Source organism: Ursus americanus, chromosome 25 (assembly GCF_024610735.1).
Source record: "Ursus americanus isolate L20-20 chromosome 25, mUrsAme1.1.p, whole genome shotgun sequence".
NCBI lineage: Eukaryota > Metazoa > Chordata > Mammalia > Carnivora > Ursidae > Ursus > Ursus americanus.
In genome coordinates this window covers 16287681-16306457 of record NC_142151.1, presented here as the reverse complement: position 1 = coordinate 16306457, position 18777 = coordinate 16287681, and the positions used below count along the sequence as shown (strand labels likewise).

Genomic DNA, 18777 nt, shown 5'->3' with positions numbered 1-18777 from the left:
TTCATTTCTCTTGTTCTTTCAAGGGGATCTTCTCAAAGGATCTGCTGACCAAAAAACTCATGTGTGAGAGTTTGAGCCCAAGATTAAAACCAAAGAGCCAACTCCTTCTCAGTGTTTATAAACTATTGATATTTATAAATTCCTTTGTCACTCTAATAATTCCCCCAAGAGATTTGCTGCCAGGGACACATCTAACATTAAGGGTCACTGATTGTCTCCCAGTAATTCTCTATGTTCCATTCTGCTATTTCATTTCCCTCTATTGCAGCAATGTCATTATAAACCATTATATACCTAAATGAGGCAGTTTTTCCTTTTTCACCGTCCATCCAGACTTATATTCAAGACTTAACATACGGACTTCCACTGTGACTGAAATATCACTGTATTCCAGATGCTTTGCTTTATAAGAATAAGAGAAAGTATCTTAGAAGCAAGAAGACAAAAAGTTCTTTATAGTTTCTTTTTTTTTTTTAATATTTTATTTATTTATTTGAGAGAGACAGCATAAGTGAATGGGGCAGAGGGAGAGGGAGAGGCAGACTCCCCACTGAGCAGGGAGCCTGACTTGGGCCTCTATCGTGGGATCATCATGACCTGAACCAAAGGCAGATGCTTAACTAACTGAGCCACCCAGGTGCCCCTTTACAGTTTCTTTTACTGTCTAACTGGACTAACCTTCACCTTTATGAAATAAACTCACTCTGTCCACCTAAATCAAGTATTGGTTATTCAGTCTCTATCTATGCCTGTGACTTTGGCAGGCAAAGCAAGTTAGGGATCTACATGGGTTTCATATATCCCTCTCAAATTCGAAACACACACACACACACACACACACACACACACACACACACACACACCACATTTACATACCAAACATTGCTGTGAATTAATCCTTAAACTGACAATATCCTTCAAAACCGTCACCTAGGGGTGCCTGGGTGGCACAGCGGTTAAGCGTCTGCCTTCGGCTCAGGGCGTGATCCTGGCGTTATGGGATCGAGCCCCACATCAGGCTCCTCTGCTATGAGCCTGCTTCTTCCTCTCCCACTCCCCCTGCTTGTGTTCCCTCTCTCGCTGGCTGTCTCTATCTCTGTCAAATAAATAAATAACATCTTAAAAAAAAAAACAACCTAAAGATCACTTCTTCCATGCTTTTCAAATTAACATCTTAAATAAAACTGCTAATAGACAAAATTTCCCACATCACAAGACATTTCATTGCCAAGATCTTGGTTTTACTCCTTTATATTCTCATGAAGATACACCATAAGACTTACTAAACCACGTCTGGATTTCCAAATACACAGTCTTTCGATTTAACCTACTGCGGGAAAACTTCTGATGAGAATTTCCCCAAGCCCCTAAATGTGCCTAGTGTTCAGAAAGAAACATTAGACCTCAGAGAAATTCACCAAGAAGCTAGACAACTGTGGCCCCCTGTTGGGTAAAGATCCAACTCTCAGTCCTTTGAGAAGATTTGATCAATTACTCCAGGAGCTAAGAGCTGCCAAGAAAATCTATTTAACTCCTTCCTCTCAATGAGAAAGCTGATGACAGCCTTTCCTAAATTAAAATTTGAAAATGTCCAAAAATGCCCTGTTACTTAATGAGTTCCTACCATACGGCAACAGAAAAGCTTATTCATAAAGCTGCCACCTGTGCCAGATGCTGTGCTAGCCATTACAAGTCAGAGTCTGTAGGGATACTTACGTGCGAAAACAAACCTGCACATAATTCACCCCATCGAAATATCAAAAACATAATTTAAATGCTACAGAATAGAATGAACAAAATAATAAAATCCATTTCATTTAAACTTAAATAAGCACATTAAGCCAAGAAAATAAAAAATTAGCATGTTAATGAAACCTAGAATTTATATAAAATCTATTCTTATTTTTCCTGAAACCTATTGCCCCACTTTCACTGCCCAGTATTCAATGTCTTTCTGCTCCCACCACACACTATCCACCCTAAATCTCATTTCAGGAAAAACCTATTATTAGTCATTTGCACTTTATTCATGATTTTAAGGTAATATATGACCTGTCCCAGGAATATTTACTTTTAAGTTTTACCTCTATGGTAAGATATAGTAAACTATGAATGACAAGTTTTATAAAGGATGTTAAATTATTTCCAAAAGTTTGTGAATTTTTATTATCCCTGATACTTAACCTTTTAGGCAAATATTTTTTAAATGACCTACTGAGAATCACAATTCTGATATACTAAAATGTGTATATTTGAATTTTGAAACTCATGTCTACTTTTATCAAAAAATATTGCTATTCTCAGTTGAATGGCATACAAGTACTTGTCTGTGATGATTTACCTAAAATGGTCATATTGTGGCACCAAGGAGACTTACTGAATGAACACCTACTCCATAGTCTGGGTATTGATCAATTTTCACAGGTGCTGATCACAGGAAAAAAAATTAGAAAAATGAAAGAATATGGGATGACTAATTCCCATCTGGGAAAAAAAATACAGTGATATCTACCTTTTATCACATTTCGATAAGAAGGAAAGCAAATCACTATAAAGGTATTGGGTACATATCCAGTTTCAACTCCCATTACATTCCAGCATACACTGGGGCTCCAACTGCTCTAGACCCTTTGAATCTCTTCCTCATAATCCCATGTTATAATCTAGTCAACAAATACCCTTGTTCACAAATGAGGTACTCTTTAGCTTTAAGGTCAGAACTTTCCAACATTCCCTACTCTATCCATGTAAAGGGAAGAGTAAATAATTCTCATTGTGGCTTACTATGTTCCAGGCACCATGCCACTTGCTCTACTTGTAATACCTCATTTAATCTTCACAATTATTCTATGACCTAGATTTTATCCACCACCTTATTTTAGATGTGCAAACTCAAAAATCATAGATGGATGAATCAGGATCTGAATCCCAGGCAGTCTGACTTCAAAGTCCAACTTCCTTTCCCCCTCCAAAAGCTCTATTTAATTAAATGGGTAAACATCTCAAGCATAGATTTGTTTGTAGAAAATTTTAATCCGGGTCATCTAGAACTGCAGAACCAAATTCTCAAACTTGAATAAGAGATCATCCTTTGAACTACGTGAACTAAGTGAAAAGCCAAAGTGAAATAAATTTTGAAAGAAAAAGAAAAATTTTAAAAAGACAAATATTTCTAGTAGACTACCATACGTATTACACAAGCCTTAAATCACCTCCTCCCTACCTTTTGATTTGCAGAAAATATCAAATGCTTTCCAGATCCCTACTTAGCACCGTCTCATGCTCTCTGGTAATGCCTTTATCTGTGTTCAAAAATATATTTAAACACACGCAGAAGGAGCTTGGCATGTAGGTGTACCCCTAAAGCAGCAGGCATCTAACATGTGCTAAAATACCCTGCCTGTAAGCAGACAGGGCTCGAGTTGATATTGTCTTCCAAAACAAACAAACAAACCCCCGCTACATTATGGAGCACAATGATTGCCAACACTGCCTGCGAATATCTGTTCCAAACGGAATTCACCACCTGCTGGGTGCTGATTCAAAACACCACTTCCCCCAGCACCTCATCTCCTTCTGCAATTTCTCCTCAGGAAGTTCTTTCAGGGCACAGATTTTGACAAGGTGGCTGATTTTCCCAGTGCTTTCAGATGCTCTGTGACAAGTCATCAGAAACTTTAAAGCCCCACCACCCCTCCTTTTACAAAGTCATTAGATGTGCCAACTCCAAAGTTCATCTGAGTGAGGTCTATGATAACAACTTGGCGGCCATGTTCATCTGGAAGCATTCCTCCTGGTGGGGCACCGCAGGAACACTGGGCTTCCTGCAGCCTGCTCCTCGGGGGCTGGGGGAACCTGAAGCAGCTGTGGAAGGCATGTAACTGTGTCAGCTCTCTAGGGAAGCTGGGTCTTGTCCAATTTTCACAGATAAGGGTATTCCTGTCTGCAGGCAGGATTTAACAGCCACAGAGAAGGCTGAGAGACTTGACTTAAGGTCAACTAGACAAAACACAGAGCGGCCGTAAGAGAAATGGTGGGATTTCAGGTATAGCAATAAGGCTCCCATCACCCAATATTCCCTATGGGTAAATATTTCCAATTACACAATTCATGTATCACTCCCTGGTACTTATTTAAGCTAGCTTTCCCAGGAAAAGGTGGCTCTTGATGCCATCAATCTCTCAAACATGAGTGGGAAGTGAATTTTCTGTTCTCCCAGACAGTGTTTAAAACAAGGGGAAGGGTACCCTGAAAGTAGACCAATCAGAGGGTGTGGAAGGTGTGCAACAAGAGGCTGGTGCACCCAGAGGCAAGACCTCCCCTGCCTCACAGGGAGTATCCCTGACACCGGCTGATTCTCAGTTACTCAGGGATTAATGATCCCAACAGGTTGATCTAGGCCCCTGGCTTTTTCCCGTTCTCACTGCTTGCCCATGGCATGTCTAACATATAGTCCAAAATGCAAATACACAGAGTTGAATTTTAAAGTAATCATTTTTGCTTTAGAATCCCCCTAAGAGGAAGAATGAACAGGAAATTTAAAAATTATTAATTAAAATAACATTTGGAAATTATCTATAGATATCCTACCTCCCTTCATTTTGGGTTTCGAGTTAAGACAGCAAGTGGTCATATATGGAATGTGAGGTGATACTGACAACAAAATATATAAGTAAAAAAAATTTTTTTAAATAAGTCTATATAGAAGCAGTGTTGTTTTCAGGGGAGGAGCAGTCTCTTCAGTCACAGAGACCAGGGCTGAGTCCCAAGTCACCACTCTCTTGCTAGATGTATGACCACAAGATGCTTTACCTCTCAAAATTCAGCCCCCTGATTTGTAAAATGAGGATGAAACCTGACTACATAAAATTGTTGGGAAGAGTAAAGTACAAGCTACTCCATGTACTTAGCACAATGCCCTGCATATTGTAAGTATTCAATAAATATTAACTTTTATAATATTTATATTATCTTCATGAAGAGCATCTCCCTTTCAAAATCTTTTAAGTAAATCAATTTTAATTTTGTTAGCATGATAACAATCAAGTAGTTTTGTAACAAGAGAATGTTTTTCTAGAGATACATATCGAAGAGGGGCAAATCGGCATGATGTCATTTTGAGTTTACTTTAAGTTACTACAGCAGAAAAGGAGGGCTAGTAAAGCAAGTGTGGCAAAATTGATTTCTGTTGAAACTGGGGGACAGGCCTATGAGTTCATTACACTAATCTCTCCACTTCTGTGAATGTTTGAAAACCTTCATAATTAAAAGGTTAAAAGAATCAATTGGTCCATCAATATATATTTATTAAGAATCCTCCAGGAGCCCAATATAGAACTGGTGACATGAGATAACAGTTAACCATTGCTTAAAAAGAAAAACCAGGCAGGCATCAACTTTCCCTTTCTGGCATGTTGCCAGGAATCCAAGAACAAGGAAAGGAAAGGGCTGTGATCTGTGAATAGGGATTTCCCAGCATCCGCAATAGTGCTTATGCACACGACTCATCAGGAGAGCCCAGCAGCAGTTCTCAGACAGGGTTCCTCATCTGAACCAGAGAATAAAAAAATGATCTGAATGACTATTTTTCTCATTCCTCCCAATAGAGAACCAGTATCCTTCTGGAGGCATCAGAGAGAAGTTAATCCGTGATATATAATGAATGCCTTAGGGCAGGAAGGCTGAATTCTCATGCAGAACCCCAACTGCAGAAGGCTGCTAGAACCTCCACGCAGAACCCTCTTGCTCTTAGTTTATTTATTCATATTGCTAGTAACCTTGATGCTCTTGTCTCAAGCATATTGGAAACAGCAAATCAGAAGGTAGGAATCTCTAGAGCAGAAGAGTGATCGCAGGAGAGAAATTTAAAAGTTTATTAAAAATGCACTCAGTGAACCAAAAAAGCAGAGCAGCCGGGCCTCCTAATTAGAGGCAAGTAGCTCTAAAAGCCTTAAGAGTCCATTTATACCTTTTATACTAGAAGTTAATATTTACTGAGTACTTACAATATTCAGTACTCACAAGGAGTTACATGCTTCTAACGATGATCCTCCAAGTCCCCCAAAACTCTTAAATTCTATTCAATGTACTCTCCCACAGACAGGGACTAAACCTTCAGAGTTCTACTACTCCATGGGATGATACTGGGCAACTTTTATTCCCTTCTTTATATTTGTGAATTTTCAAAAACTTCTATAATGACTGTGTATTACCTTTGTAAGTAGACCAAAATATCTTTTAAAGATACTTAATTTTACGAAAATTTCATCCCAGGTGACATAAGTTTTAAACATTTTAAATCACTCCACAGTGATCCATTCTCCGAAGTCCACAGACAGGTATGCATCTTACAGTTATTGTCCTCAGTGTTAAGGAAAATGTGATCAAAATGGTGAGAAGAAAACTTGTAGCAAAAAAAAAAAAAAAAAAAAATCAAAATAAGTGTTAACGGACGTCTATCAAACAAGAGGAGTAAGTTTTCATGAGAGGGGGAGGGGGATCAGGCTTGACCTTGAAGGGCAGAGGCAGGTAGAGGTAGTAGGAACAGGCCAAAGGACCCAGGATCCTCAAAGAAAGAAAGGGGAGAAGGGTTGCAATTTGCACACCAGGCAGTAAAAAAACCACTGTAAGTTCCTAGAAAAGGTGACAATTCTTCTTCATTCTTTCCAGTTAATAAACACTGATAAAAACAAATTACTTACATCATGAAAAGTACTGTTCTAAGTGCAAGGAGGGATACAGAGACCTACCAAATGCAGATCCTACCCTCAAGTGGCTTATTAATAAAGTATCATTACAACATATAAACACAAGATGGAAATCAGTAAGTACCAGAAGAGAAGGCAACGGACCTCAGCAGATGAGCAATGAACAGTCCAGCAGAGGAGACAAAGAGTCTTCAGGGAGAAGGTAAAATAATGAAAACAGTATTTTTGGAAGATTACTGGAATAATGTCTACCATCTATTAGTGACTCATCAAGTTAAGGGTGATCCAACTATATTTCTCATCGAATACTGACACTAACTCTGCCACATAGGCAATTAGGTCCATTTTACAGATGAGGAAACTGACACTCAGAGATGAAATCATTTGTCCAAGGTCATGCAGGATATGTCAGGGCTAAGATTCAAACACAGGTCTCCATGATTCCAAACCCAACTTACTTCTAGAATGCTGTTACACACAATCAGTCAAGTGAGAAACACATTTACTTAATTCAACTATTCAATATACCATCTTAACAGAATTTAACAGGCATTTCTATTCCTAGTCTTGTAAGAATTCCTCCCTGGCCAAACCCATTCACTACTTCCTGACAGCACTATTTTGCTGTCCCCACTAAATCAAGTATTTCCTTTGACTAAAGACAATGGTTATGTTAATTTGATTAAGTAGGGGTATTTCTCATGAAATGGAAGTACATCTTAAAGAAACCAAATAACCAAAATAGCAAATCTGAGAAGATAAATATAATTTGTTCTGTGTGAACAAACAATAAGAAGTTTAGCCGAATATAGATTTTCCTGGGGCAGATAATACAGACCAGAGGTGGAGAAATTAGCTATGAGGCTACCATTGTGATTTAGGTGTGTCGTAGAACAAGCCAAGCATAGGAATAAAAGAAAAGAGAAAGGGGTGAATCCACAAGATATTTTTTACGGAAGATACCGTAAGACTATAATCAATACTCTGCCATGCAGAGGAATAAATACAAAATAAAAGGCTCTGCCTACATAAAGATTTATAAAGTCAAGATGTACACTCATGAAAACATCTAGAGAGAAAGAAAATATATAGTTATGCACTCAATCATGTCCAATCATCAGAGAAAGGGGGGAAGGGGAATGTAAACCAATCACTGGAACTTAGAGCCTCAAAAGCCAGAGGACTGTGATGGCCAGGAGAGGAATAAAAAGTATGAATTCCAAGCACAGGGAACACCACAGACCTACAATTCCATAGAAGAGTAATTCTAAGTAATGATCAGAAGACTCAAAGAAGTTCAGAACTGGAAGGATTCTCAGAGATCATGTGTCTGCTTTCTTGTTTAATTTTTTAAATAGACTTGATTTTTTAGGGAAGTTCACAGCAAAACTGAGCAGAAGGTACAGAGATTTCCCATCTCCCTTTGCCCCCACACATGCATAGCCTCCTCCCGTTATCAACATCCCCCACCACAGCGATACAGTTGTTACAACTGATGAGCCTCCATCATATAAAGCCAGTACACTGAAGTGCCCTGCCCAAGATCACAGGGCCAGATGCAGAGGTAGGGCCAAAATGCTTAAGTCCCAATCCTATATCCTTCCCAAATAAACCACAACACATCCAGTGAAGCACACATGGCCAAGTACAGATTCCCATCATTCATCCCATAGGATACCAAATTTCAACCCGGTCTGTACAAGTAACTACTGTCATGTACCAAAACAACTTAACTTTCTTTCGGGAGTAGAGAGAACTCCGCTTTTCTCTGGGATATCTTCGGCATTGTTAGCATCGATGTCTATTGTCTAGACTCTACATGTTAATCACTGTGTCCCACAGTTTCTCTGTATTATGCAATTATGAAGGGAATACTACAACCAATCAAACACAGTATCCATCTACAGACCGAAACTGATTTTTTTTTCACATCTATGGAGATGTTTTCACTCATAGAAATCCATATCAGATCTTTGCCTATATGAAGAGATTTCCCACAGTATTTTAAAGTGATTATCTAAAGGTTAATAATCCAATATTGACTGGTCCATCATTTGAAACAGGGCAGCTGCATATGCTGATGATGAGCGAAGTCTGCTCTGTGTACAGCAGTGCGCTTCCCCAATGATATTTTAGTTGGATTAAAGGGAAGTTTCTCAAGGGCAGGGCCTCCTAACTTCTATTGCTCTTCTGTCTTTCACAAAGACATGAAAAATACAGAGTATACAGTAGATACTCTCTCTCTCTCTATATATATATATATACACCTGTGAATAAAAGAATTTGAATTATAATAATGATTGTATCCTGAAGAGTTAAAAGTTGAAAAAGAAAAAAAGGAAAATAGGGGCAGCTGGGTTAAGCGTCGGTTAAGCGTCCAACTCTTGATCTTGGCTCAGGTCTTGATCTCAGGGTCCTGAGCTCAAGCCCAGCATGGGGCTCCATGCTGGGTGTGGAGCTTACTTAAAAAAAAAAAAAAAAAAAAGGAAAATAAACTCTGCTTATAAAGATAGAAGACTAAGATATGTTTCTTGTTTCTTCTTTGGAAAACTATCAGAAGCACTGAAGTTTCTCCCTACATACTAAAGAGAAAAAAATAATCTCCCTCAACACATCAAAACATACAGAGCTTGAGCTCCTATGCCAAATACAAATATAATGAGAATTGTCACAACCTACCTTCCCACTGAATTCACAAAACAGAATTAATAATCTTCAAGGAAACATCAATATGTTCTTTCCTTCCACCAGGAAATTAACTATATCACTCCTTCTGGTAGATCATCTCGCATCTTCAGGTAATGAGAAATCTTTAGGGTCTGTCCGCTCCAGGGTCTGAGACCATGGAGAAGATACACTCATGTCAATTTCCAAAATCACCATGAAGAGCACTGATATTTCCCATTAGTCACTGGCATTATTTGAATAAAACATACTCCTTTTCAGACACAATGCACTTTTCAGTTATATGCAACTACTTAACTGCCTAACCCCCCTGATTTTTCCAAGATGCCTTCATGTACATTTCTTCACTTCCTGCAATCAAAAAAGAAAAGGCTAATTTCTCCTCAAATTTACTTACAGAAATGTTGCTAACCAAATATAAAAATACGATAAAGTAATTAAACGTAAAAGTGACAGAGAAGATCTGTCAAAAATGATACACTGTCACTGAAGATTCTCTGAATCTCTAATTAATCTGGGTCACTCTACAATTTCCTGAGGGGTTCGGAATCTGAAGTGTTCATAGTAACCCTCTGGGGAGCTTGTAAAAATGCAGATTCCTGGGCTCCTCCCCCTGCTATGGATAGTTAAAGCTACTGAGGGGTTCGAAAATGTTCATTCAAGGATCTCAACATCAGAGATGAGCGGTCTGCATACCTTAAGTATGCCGGACCCCTAGTTTTGTGTCAAATGTTAAATCTGAATGAAATTTCACACACACACACACACACACACACACACACACTCAATCTCTCTTTCTCTCTCTCTCTCCTACCTTGTGGCCATGGGGGCGGGAGTGTGTCCACCAGGTGTTCACTTGAAAAGCTTATTCAAATCTGGATTACAAGAGTAGTTAATTCGGATATTCTTACCAGACTCTAAAGACCACGATCTTGACATCATTAACCACATTCCAAAAGAACCAAAGCACCAGTAAGTGGCACTCTTTTAGGAAGTAATTACCAGAAGCTACTCTTATCTCAGACTTTGCTTTAGGGGAGGAAGACCTGACTATACAAAAAGAGTCAGAAGTTGCAGTCAGTGTCTCAACATTTTAAAAATTCTGTATAGTTTGCTGGAGCTGAGATGAAACATTTATCCTTCTCTTGCAACCACTTTGGTTTCCAGGGGACTGACTTACAGCTGAGGCAGGCTGACGAGAGGTACATCCGTTAGACACACACACAACACACACCAAAGTTAACTGAAAAATTTCAAAGTGTCTTTTTATGCCTTTAACTCAAAGACGAACACATTTCAAGGTGACCCAATCCTCAAGTGACAGACAGTGTTTTAAAACGGCCAGAGCTCTCCACTTAAACAATTTCTAGTGACATGTTTAAATCGCATCCTCAAGGGCTCTATCTGCTGTCCTATTTACTAGTCTTTCTTTCCTGGCAGAGGCATCCCATTTTAAGTGAGTGCTTGAAGTTCATCTTCCTTCCTAACAATTAAAATCTACAGGGCTTAGATGCTTAAAAAATTTTTTTAACTTAGGAGGCACCATGGAGGACTTTCAATTATTTAATTATATGACCAACCCCAATTATTACTTTAGCTTTTTTTTTTCCTATTTATCAGAACAGTAGCAGAATAATAAATGACAGCCTCAACACTCACGTTCACAAAGAGTAGAAGACATATAAGGTAAAAATCAAAACGTTCATAAAAGGATGCGCAATTTAAAATCTAAAAATGCACATAACTGTTATATTGACTGTGTCTGCATTTCATACACAGAAGATGAAGGACTGTTTTTTTTCTTCACTAAAATATTACCCTCAGCCATTATAAGAGAATGAGAAGATTACACTAGAAATCTAAAAACTGGGCTCCTGTAGTTAACGAAACACGCCATGCTGGTTTTACTCAGTCCCTCTGCAGAAACTACTCCCTGTCAAAGATATCCTTTACCCAAAAACCTACCCTGAACTGTCTGTGAACTCCTCTCTATCTCTGCAATCTGACTACTTCTCTGTGATGATTTATAGGACTATCTCCCTTGGTGGACTGGGAGCTCCAGGGAGAGCAGAGGACAGGTAATGCTTACTTTGACATCCCAGCCATTACCAGAAGCATCCAGGAACAAGTGCCAGGAACAGCAGGCACTCCACGTAGTTTGTTTTTTAAAAACTGTAGAAGTTTATAATATACAAAAAAAAAATTATTCTGGTCCCCACTTCCCTTTCCCTTTCTTACCATTGTTTGGGGAGAGAGGTGGGGGGGGAGGTTTCATAATAGAGAGCAAGGTTTCATTATAATGAAGTAAGGTTTTCATTATAGAGAGATATAGATAGATGATAAGTAGATATAGAAGTAAGTGTGTGTGTGTGTGTGTGTGTGTGTGTGTGTGTAGTACATACATTCTCTAGCCCTGCCAAGTGGGAGGCTTGGGAACAGACACTCCATTTACCATGAGCATACCAACAGCCCAGATCTGGCTTCTAAATACCATTATCCAGCAAAAGAAACACTCCTTGGAGAAATGGCTGGCTCTGGTGCTAGGGCAGGGAAAGTATAAAATAAGCCTGGAATAACCTGTGAAGCCAGAAAATGAGGGAGTACTTAAAAGTAATGGTCATGTCAAAAAGAAAGAAGTCAAGCTGAAGGGGCTCCCATTAGCAAAATGTGAAACAATCTGAATAGTAAATAATAATAGTAACAATTACAACCCATTGGAAAAATAAGAAACCTCAAATACCTACTAATATAAGCAAGCAAACATAAATACATTAGAAGTTTGCAGAGGAACAGGATATTTAAATAGTTTCAAAGTACCACCCCACAGGGGTGCCTGGTGGCTCAGCAGGTTAACTCTCATTCTCAGCTCAGGTCTTGATCTCAGGGTCAGGAGTTCAAGCCCTGCGTTGGGCTCCATGCTAGGCCCCAAATTTTCAGGATGTATTTTCTTTCTTTCTTCTTTTTTTTAATCTTAAGATGACATCAAGAGGCAGGATTGGTTCTTAAACCTAGCAAGCCAAGGTAAGCCCAAAGACTGGAACATGAGAGCTGGGGTTTTATAAAAACACAAAGAAACAAGAAAAAGAAATTAAAAAAACCCTAAAACCCCTTTACTCTGATCACTTGGCAGTCACTCCCAGGTCCCCACCCCATGATGCTCTGAGGCACATCAGCATATCTACATAAAGAATTCCCAGGAGCACCTGGGTGGCTCAGTTGGTTGAGCATCCAGCTCTTGGTTTCAGCTCAGGTCATGATCCCATGGGTCGTGAGATCGAGCCCCACCTTGGGCTCCATGCTCAGTGGGGAATCTGCTTGACATTCTCTCCCTCTGCCCTTTCCCCTCCTCTCTCTCTGTTGTTCTCTTTCTCTCTCAAATGAGTAAACAAATCTTAATTAAAAAAAAAAAAAAGTTCCCAGAGGAAGGCTGGTTTTAACACATCATCCCAGAAAATTTCTTATTCAGTGACATCTAAACCTACTTTCCTAATCTACCAAAGATCGGATATTTCCGTTCTCTCTCAAGATAAACTTCATCTTCTCTAAAACAAACTGCAATGTTTAAGATGTGGATTATTGGGGGAGGGGGGCACTTGGCTGGCTCAGTTGTACATCACTCGAGTCTTCGTCTCGGGATCATGAGTTCAAGCCTCACATTAAGCATTGAGTTTACTTTAAAAAAAAGGAAAAAAAGAAGAAAGAAAGAAAGAAAGAAAGAAAGAAAGAAAGAAAGAAAGAAAGAAAGAAAAGAAAGAAAAAGGTTTTAAAAAAAAAGATGTGGATTATGGTAAGAAAACAAAAAGCTTTCACAAAGACATAGGCAAAACTTCAAAGAGTCACCAGCTGTTGACTTGCCTTCTCTTGTCTTACAGATTGAGTGCCTCCAACTACCACCGAGAGACAACACATGGTGGTTAAGCATGCAGCGTCAGCACCAAACCACCTACATTTGAATTCTGGCTCTGCCACATTAGCTCTCCCTAAGCTCTGCCAAACTGTTTTTTGGCAAGTTACTTAAAACTCTCTATACCTCAGTGTATACATCTGTAAAAAGGGCATCATAATCTTCACAGGGCTGTTGTGAAGAGTAATTGAGATAACACAAAAAGTATTTAACATCGTGCCTGGCACAGAGCTAGAGCTCTATGTTAACCACTGTCTTTGTACCTAGCATCTAGGCACAGTGTCTGGCACATGGCCAGTGTTAAAGAACTACTCTCAAGCATCGTATGCTTGGCCTAACTTTAAGATTTAAAATTTCATTCAAAATATTTCTTAAAAAATGTTTAAAGGTAACTTTGCAGTGGAAAAATCACCATTACCAAAATCTACATTCTGCACCAAAGTCATGCTTTCACGAGAGTGGCAAAAATGAGCTGCCTACATTCTTGGTTCTTATCTAAGTTCTTCAAGGGAAAATAAGAGTTACAATGTAAGAAGGCAGAACACTTGGTTATCACAATCCATTTAAGGTACAGTTTAGGTACATCTATCTAATTTCTTAAATAGAGAGAAATAAATGAAAAATAACCGCTTATCACATTTGCAATTATTTTCATTGTAGCTTTGGCTTGATGCCCAGGTCATGAATCAGACGTACGTCTATGAAAGCAGGAACTATCCTTGTCCATCTTGTATCCAAGGTAGTACTACCCAGTACACAATTGGTACTCAATAACTACTTTTTAAATGAATAAATGTGCTTTGTACAATACAAAATCCCACCATGGTTCTTGGCTTGGCAACTAGCCAAAGCTAATCTCCTTTATCTGTGTTTTAAACAAATAAGCTACCCTTTCTGTTTGTTCTGATCTGCGCTACAGGAAGAACCTCCACAGAGTAAAAGAATCTTTACATTCCTCAGTAATCATGGTCCTTGATCATTCCAATCGAGAATAGATGCCTAAAACCATCTCTTGTTAATGCAGTACAGGAAAGCCACAGAATTGTCCCTATCCCTCCAAATTAAAAATCAGCTTTCAATTACTTTCTTCCCATTGTTTTTCAGATATCTTTGAAATTTTTCTTTCTGTACACAAGAGCTTACAGATACACAGATACAGAGATCCTTAGAAGTCACCTAATACAACAGCCCCATATTCTGGATGCCGCCAAAGAAAATCACATTTGAAAGGAAGCCATACAGTCAACATCCTTCAGAAGCCTCTTGAGACAAAAGTGACAAATCTAATTTTTAATAATATTCAGAAAAGAGGGAGGTGTACATCCACCAGCACCTGACTTACACAGAAAGGTCTAGGTGGATGCCCCAGTTCTCCCAAACAAGGAGCAGTTCTAAATTCATTCGTTCATTCAACAGACATGTTTAACGGCCTCTGGTGTGGTGGACACTATTCTAGGTGCCTGAGATACATCAATGAACAAAAGGAAGATCACTGCCTGTACTGTACGTACATTTTAGGCAAAACTTTGGAGGTGTCTAGGAGAATACAGAAAAGAACATAGGTCCATTTTAATAGAATACATAGGGCCAGAAGCGTTCCATAGCACCATCGAGATCATCAAGCTAGTGGTTCTCCAACTGCGGTGTGCTGCAGAACCACCCAAGAGGACTGATCAATACTCAGAAGGCCCAACCCCACCCCAGAGCTTCTGATTCATTAAGATTTCAACCGGGCCTGAGAATTTGCATTTCTAATACCCTCTCATACAGCGTCAACGCTGCTAGTCCAGGCAGCAAACTTTGACAACCACTGACCTAGTTGGAAACAAACCAAGTAGCTTGGCCAGAACCACAGGCTACTCGATACCAGGCCCAGATTTAGGGTTGTTTTTTTTTTCCCTTCTGACTCCAAACTGATCAAGCTTTTATGAGGATACAGCTGTCACTTACCAACTTAAGGCAAACACTGCCCAAAGAAAAAGGTTTTTTAGCTTTATGTTTGAGTTGGAGAAAATCAGAAATGAATGTTGTAAGTATAAAATACCTTAAGCAGGCAGACAGCACTGATCACTATACACGGACACAAAAATTAACATTAAAGTTAGAGGATTTGTTCTTTCTTTCACATATCTAAATGCCATGAGAGAAAAGAATGTTTGCCCTAAAGGATTTTATCATGAGGGTGAGGTTCAGTCTCAGATGAGCCTATTTATTTAAAAAACGTCTATTAACTAAAAGTATATACACTAAAATATAAATAAGTGACGGGATTAATAATAATTTTAGTTTTTTTGTATTTGTATTTTCTAAAATTTTTACAATAAACATGAATTCCTTTTGTAATAAGGGAATACATGTTAATTTCTTTAAAAAAGTGACAGTGTTTATTCAAAAAGACTTTTAATTAGAAAACTATAAAAGGCATCAGTTAATATACTGCATAAATTAATACTGAATGATTTTTTTTCCCTAGCACATAAATAATTCAAGTAACTTATTTTACATTTTAGGCTAAACCTCTATCTGGATTAATCATTAATACCAGTGAAGGAAAAAGTCCTTGAAATATATCTGATTTTATTTAAACGAAAAGAATAAAACAAAACTCTTATCCTTTAAATAGCTGCAGCATAAAAATCAAATTTACTATTATTCTACCTAGCAATTGTTTTTTGTCTTTACTGTTACTTTTCTTTTTTTTTTTTTTAAGATTTTATTTATTTATTTGACAGAGAGAGAGAGAGAGACAGCCAGCGAGAGAGGGAACACAAGCAGGGGGAGTGGGAGAGGAAGAAGCAGACTCCCAGCGGAAGAGCCCCACGTGGGGCTCAATCCCAGAACGCCAGGATCACGCCCTGAGCCGAAGGCAGACGCTCAACAACTGTGCCACCCAAGCCCCCCTTTACTGTTACTTTTCAACAAATGTATGGATGTGATGCTAATTTTTGCAAATAAAGCAAGCAAAATGTCATCTGTCAATTATACCAATTAAAAAAAGAAAGTAGGGGCGCCTGGGTGGCACAGCGGTTAAGCGTCTGCCTTCAGCTCAGGGCGTGATCCCGGCGTTATGGGATCGAGCCCCACATCAGGCTCCTCTGCTATGAGCCTGCTTCTTCCTCTCCCACTCCCCTGCTGTGTTCCCTCTCTTGCTGGCTGTCTCTCTCTGTCAAATAAATAAATAAATAAAATCTTTAAAAAAATAAAATAAAATAAAAATAAAAATAAAAAAATAAAAAAAGAAAGTAAAAATAGCTTTAATTGTATTTCTTGAAAAAAAATAAACGTCTAAGTTTTGGAAAAATAATGGGTGTATCCTCGATGTGTACAACGTTAGAGAGCCATATCCCTGAGGATACTCCATCCCTGTAGCCCATCCACCATCTTTCTGGATCACCTAATCTAGGAAATATTCCTTTATTACTAAAGTCCACATTTCAGGGATACAACTAGAGCTTAAAACATAATCTGCTAAAGGGCAATAACTAAAGGAGAATCAATATGGTGAAGAAATCAAGTGTCTTTATAGAGACACACGCGTACCATTTAACAAAAGTTCTGGACTACCTCTTCGAGTCTAGACTATTTCATTAGACTAGTCACTTTTAAAGAAAAAAAAAAAGTGCCTGAATGTGTTATTTAGAATTATAACTACTTTTCTGAAAATTGGGACTTAAAACCAGAATTCTATATCATACTATTATTAACTCTTACTAGGTATCCACAAAGTACCAAACACTTTAAATCCTCATTTGATTTCCAAACCGCCCTATGAAGTATAAGCATTTTACAGATTAAAAAATTGAAGCACAGAGTGATCAAGTAATTTGCCCAAAGTCACACAGCTAAATTGAAGATCCAGGATACAGATATCCGAGCTATAATACTTAGAGATCCTTAACCTTTGGCTCCAATTATGGTTCTGCTTATGTTTGAATTACAAATTATTTACATTTTAGGAAATCAGAACTAAACTTTTCTTGCCAGTCATATTTGATAATATCAGTAAAATGAAAGATGATGAAATAATTCAGGCACTTTCACAAATCTCTGCACTACTAAAATCATACGCAATTGACAGTAAGTTACACAGTACAGAGATCTAACAACTTTCCCACCAGCATGGCCATTTCAGGGTTACGGCTTGTGGTAAACTCACCTATGGAAATCAGCATTAAATCGCACAGTGGTTCGATTGAGTGGGTAAGAAAGGTTTTTATCTTGTTTTATTTGGGTTTTTTTTTTGGTTTGGTTTGGTTTGGTTTCGGGGGTTTGTTTTTGGTTCTGGTTTTTGGGTTTGGGTTTTTTGTGGTTTTTTTGGTTTGGTTTATTCTTTGCAAACAGGGAGCCGGAAGGTGAACGAATTAAGCTGGAAAATGAAAAGTCGAATCCTTTCCTACGTCTTCCGCTCACCACATAAGGCCTGGGTGCCAGCGTGCACAAGAGTTAAGTCTCTATGGACTGGCCTTTGCTCAGGGTGGGTGCGCACGGACCCGGCGCCGCCGCTTCCCGCCCGGACGACCATCCCCGGCGGGCGAGGGCGGGAGGCGGGAGGCGATGGAGACGGGTGGGGACGACCCGCGGGGCCCTTACCCAGCTCCGTGCCCCGGTTGCGCGCGGACATGGCGCAGGCCGCTGCAGCAGTCGCCGGCTCCTCAACGCCCAGCCCTTCCTGCTTCCCGCCCGCCCCGCGGCGTCGCCGCGTTCGCCCCGCCCCTCTCCCTCTGGGGGCGGGGCCGCGGACCTCGGTACCTCGGTGCCTCGGTCCGACCACCGCACGCTCACTTGCGGGGAGATCCTACCGCCGCTCTCCTGTACTACTCCCCCAAATGTGGGACTAGAGTACTAGCTCCCGAAATAATGCCACCAAAACCCGTTTTAAAATGTTTGAGTTGCCAAATGCACTGAATAAACGTTTAGAAACTTTTCACTGTAAGATTAAGTAACGAGATTAAGTTAACTGTCCAAGTGCAGAGAGCTCTGCAGCCTCTACCTGAAGGGCAGCACTGATCCCTTCGCAGCCAGCGAGCAAACAATGGCCCAGAGCACACTGTGACTTCTAACCTAGACCTCATGAAGAGAAGCAGCTCCGTTGCAGGGCGGGGGTAGGGCCTTAGAAGTGAGAAGTCTGGTTTCTCAGCATAGCAGGGATGGTAATTAAGGGGGACACTAGGTACATGAATTGCCTTTCTAAGCTTCATTTTCCTCATCTCTAAGAAATGACCTTGACAATTTCTTGGAGCTCTAAACTCTGAATCTGTGATAGTCACATTTTTTCAGCCTAACTTTTCTGTAACCAGGAGGTTAAAATTGTCTAGAGTCACTCAACATAGACTACTAGTCAACTCATCTCTGCTCACAATCAGAGGCACCTCCACTCTGTTGGGAGAAAGAAAACTCAGTTGTGGCTTGTCCAAGATCGAGCCAGTCCCTGTGGTAGGAGATTTTATTTTATTTTGTTAAAGATTTTATTTATTTTTTTTG

At 39.4% G+C, this 18777-nt stretch overlaps 1 protein-coding gene across 4 annotated transcripts in view; it reads right to left on the bottom strand.

Annotated features, from left to right (window-relative positions):
- DERA (deoxyribose-phosphate aldolase) overlaps nucleotides 1-17999 on the bottom strand; it is a 128960-nt gene extending 110961 nt beyond the window's left edge. For all 4 annotated transcript variants that reach the window (XR_015721607.1, XR_015721608.1, XM_045781506.2 and 1 more), the window contains exon 1: nucleotides 17887-17999. Coding sequence is in view for 2 of the 4 variants with exons in the window: in XM_045781506.2 (XP_045637462.2) it covers nucleotides 17887-17917 (31 nt within the window). In the remaining 2 variants the exon portion in view is untranslated. The remainder of the gene's footprint in view (nucleotides 1-17886) is intronic.
- Nucleotides 18000-18777: the final 778 nt, after the last annotated feature.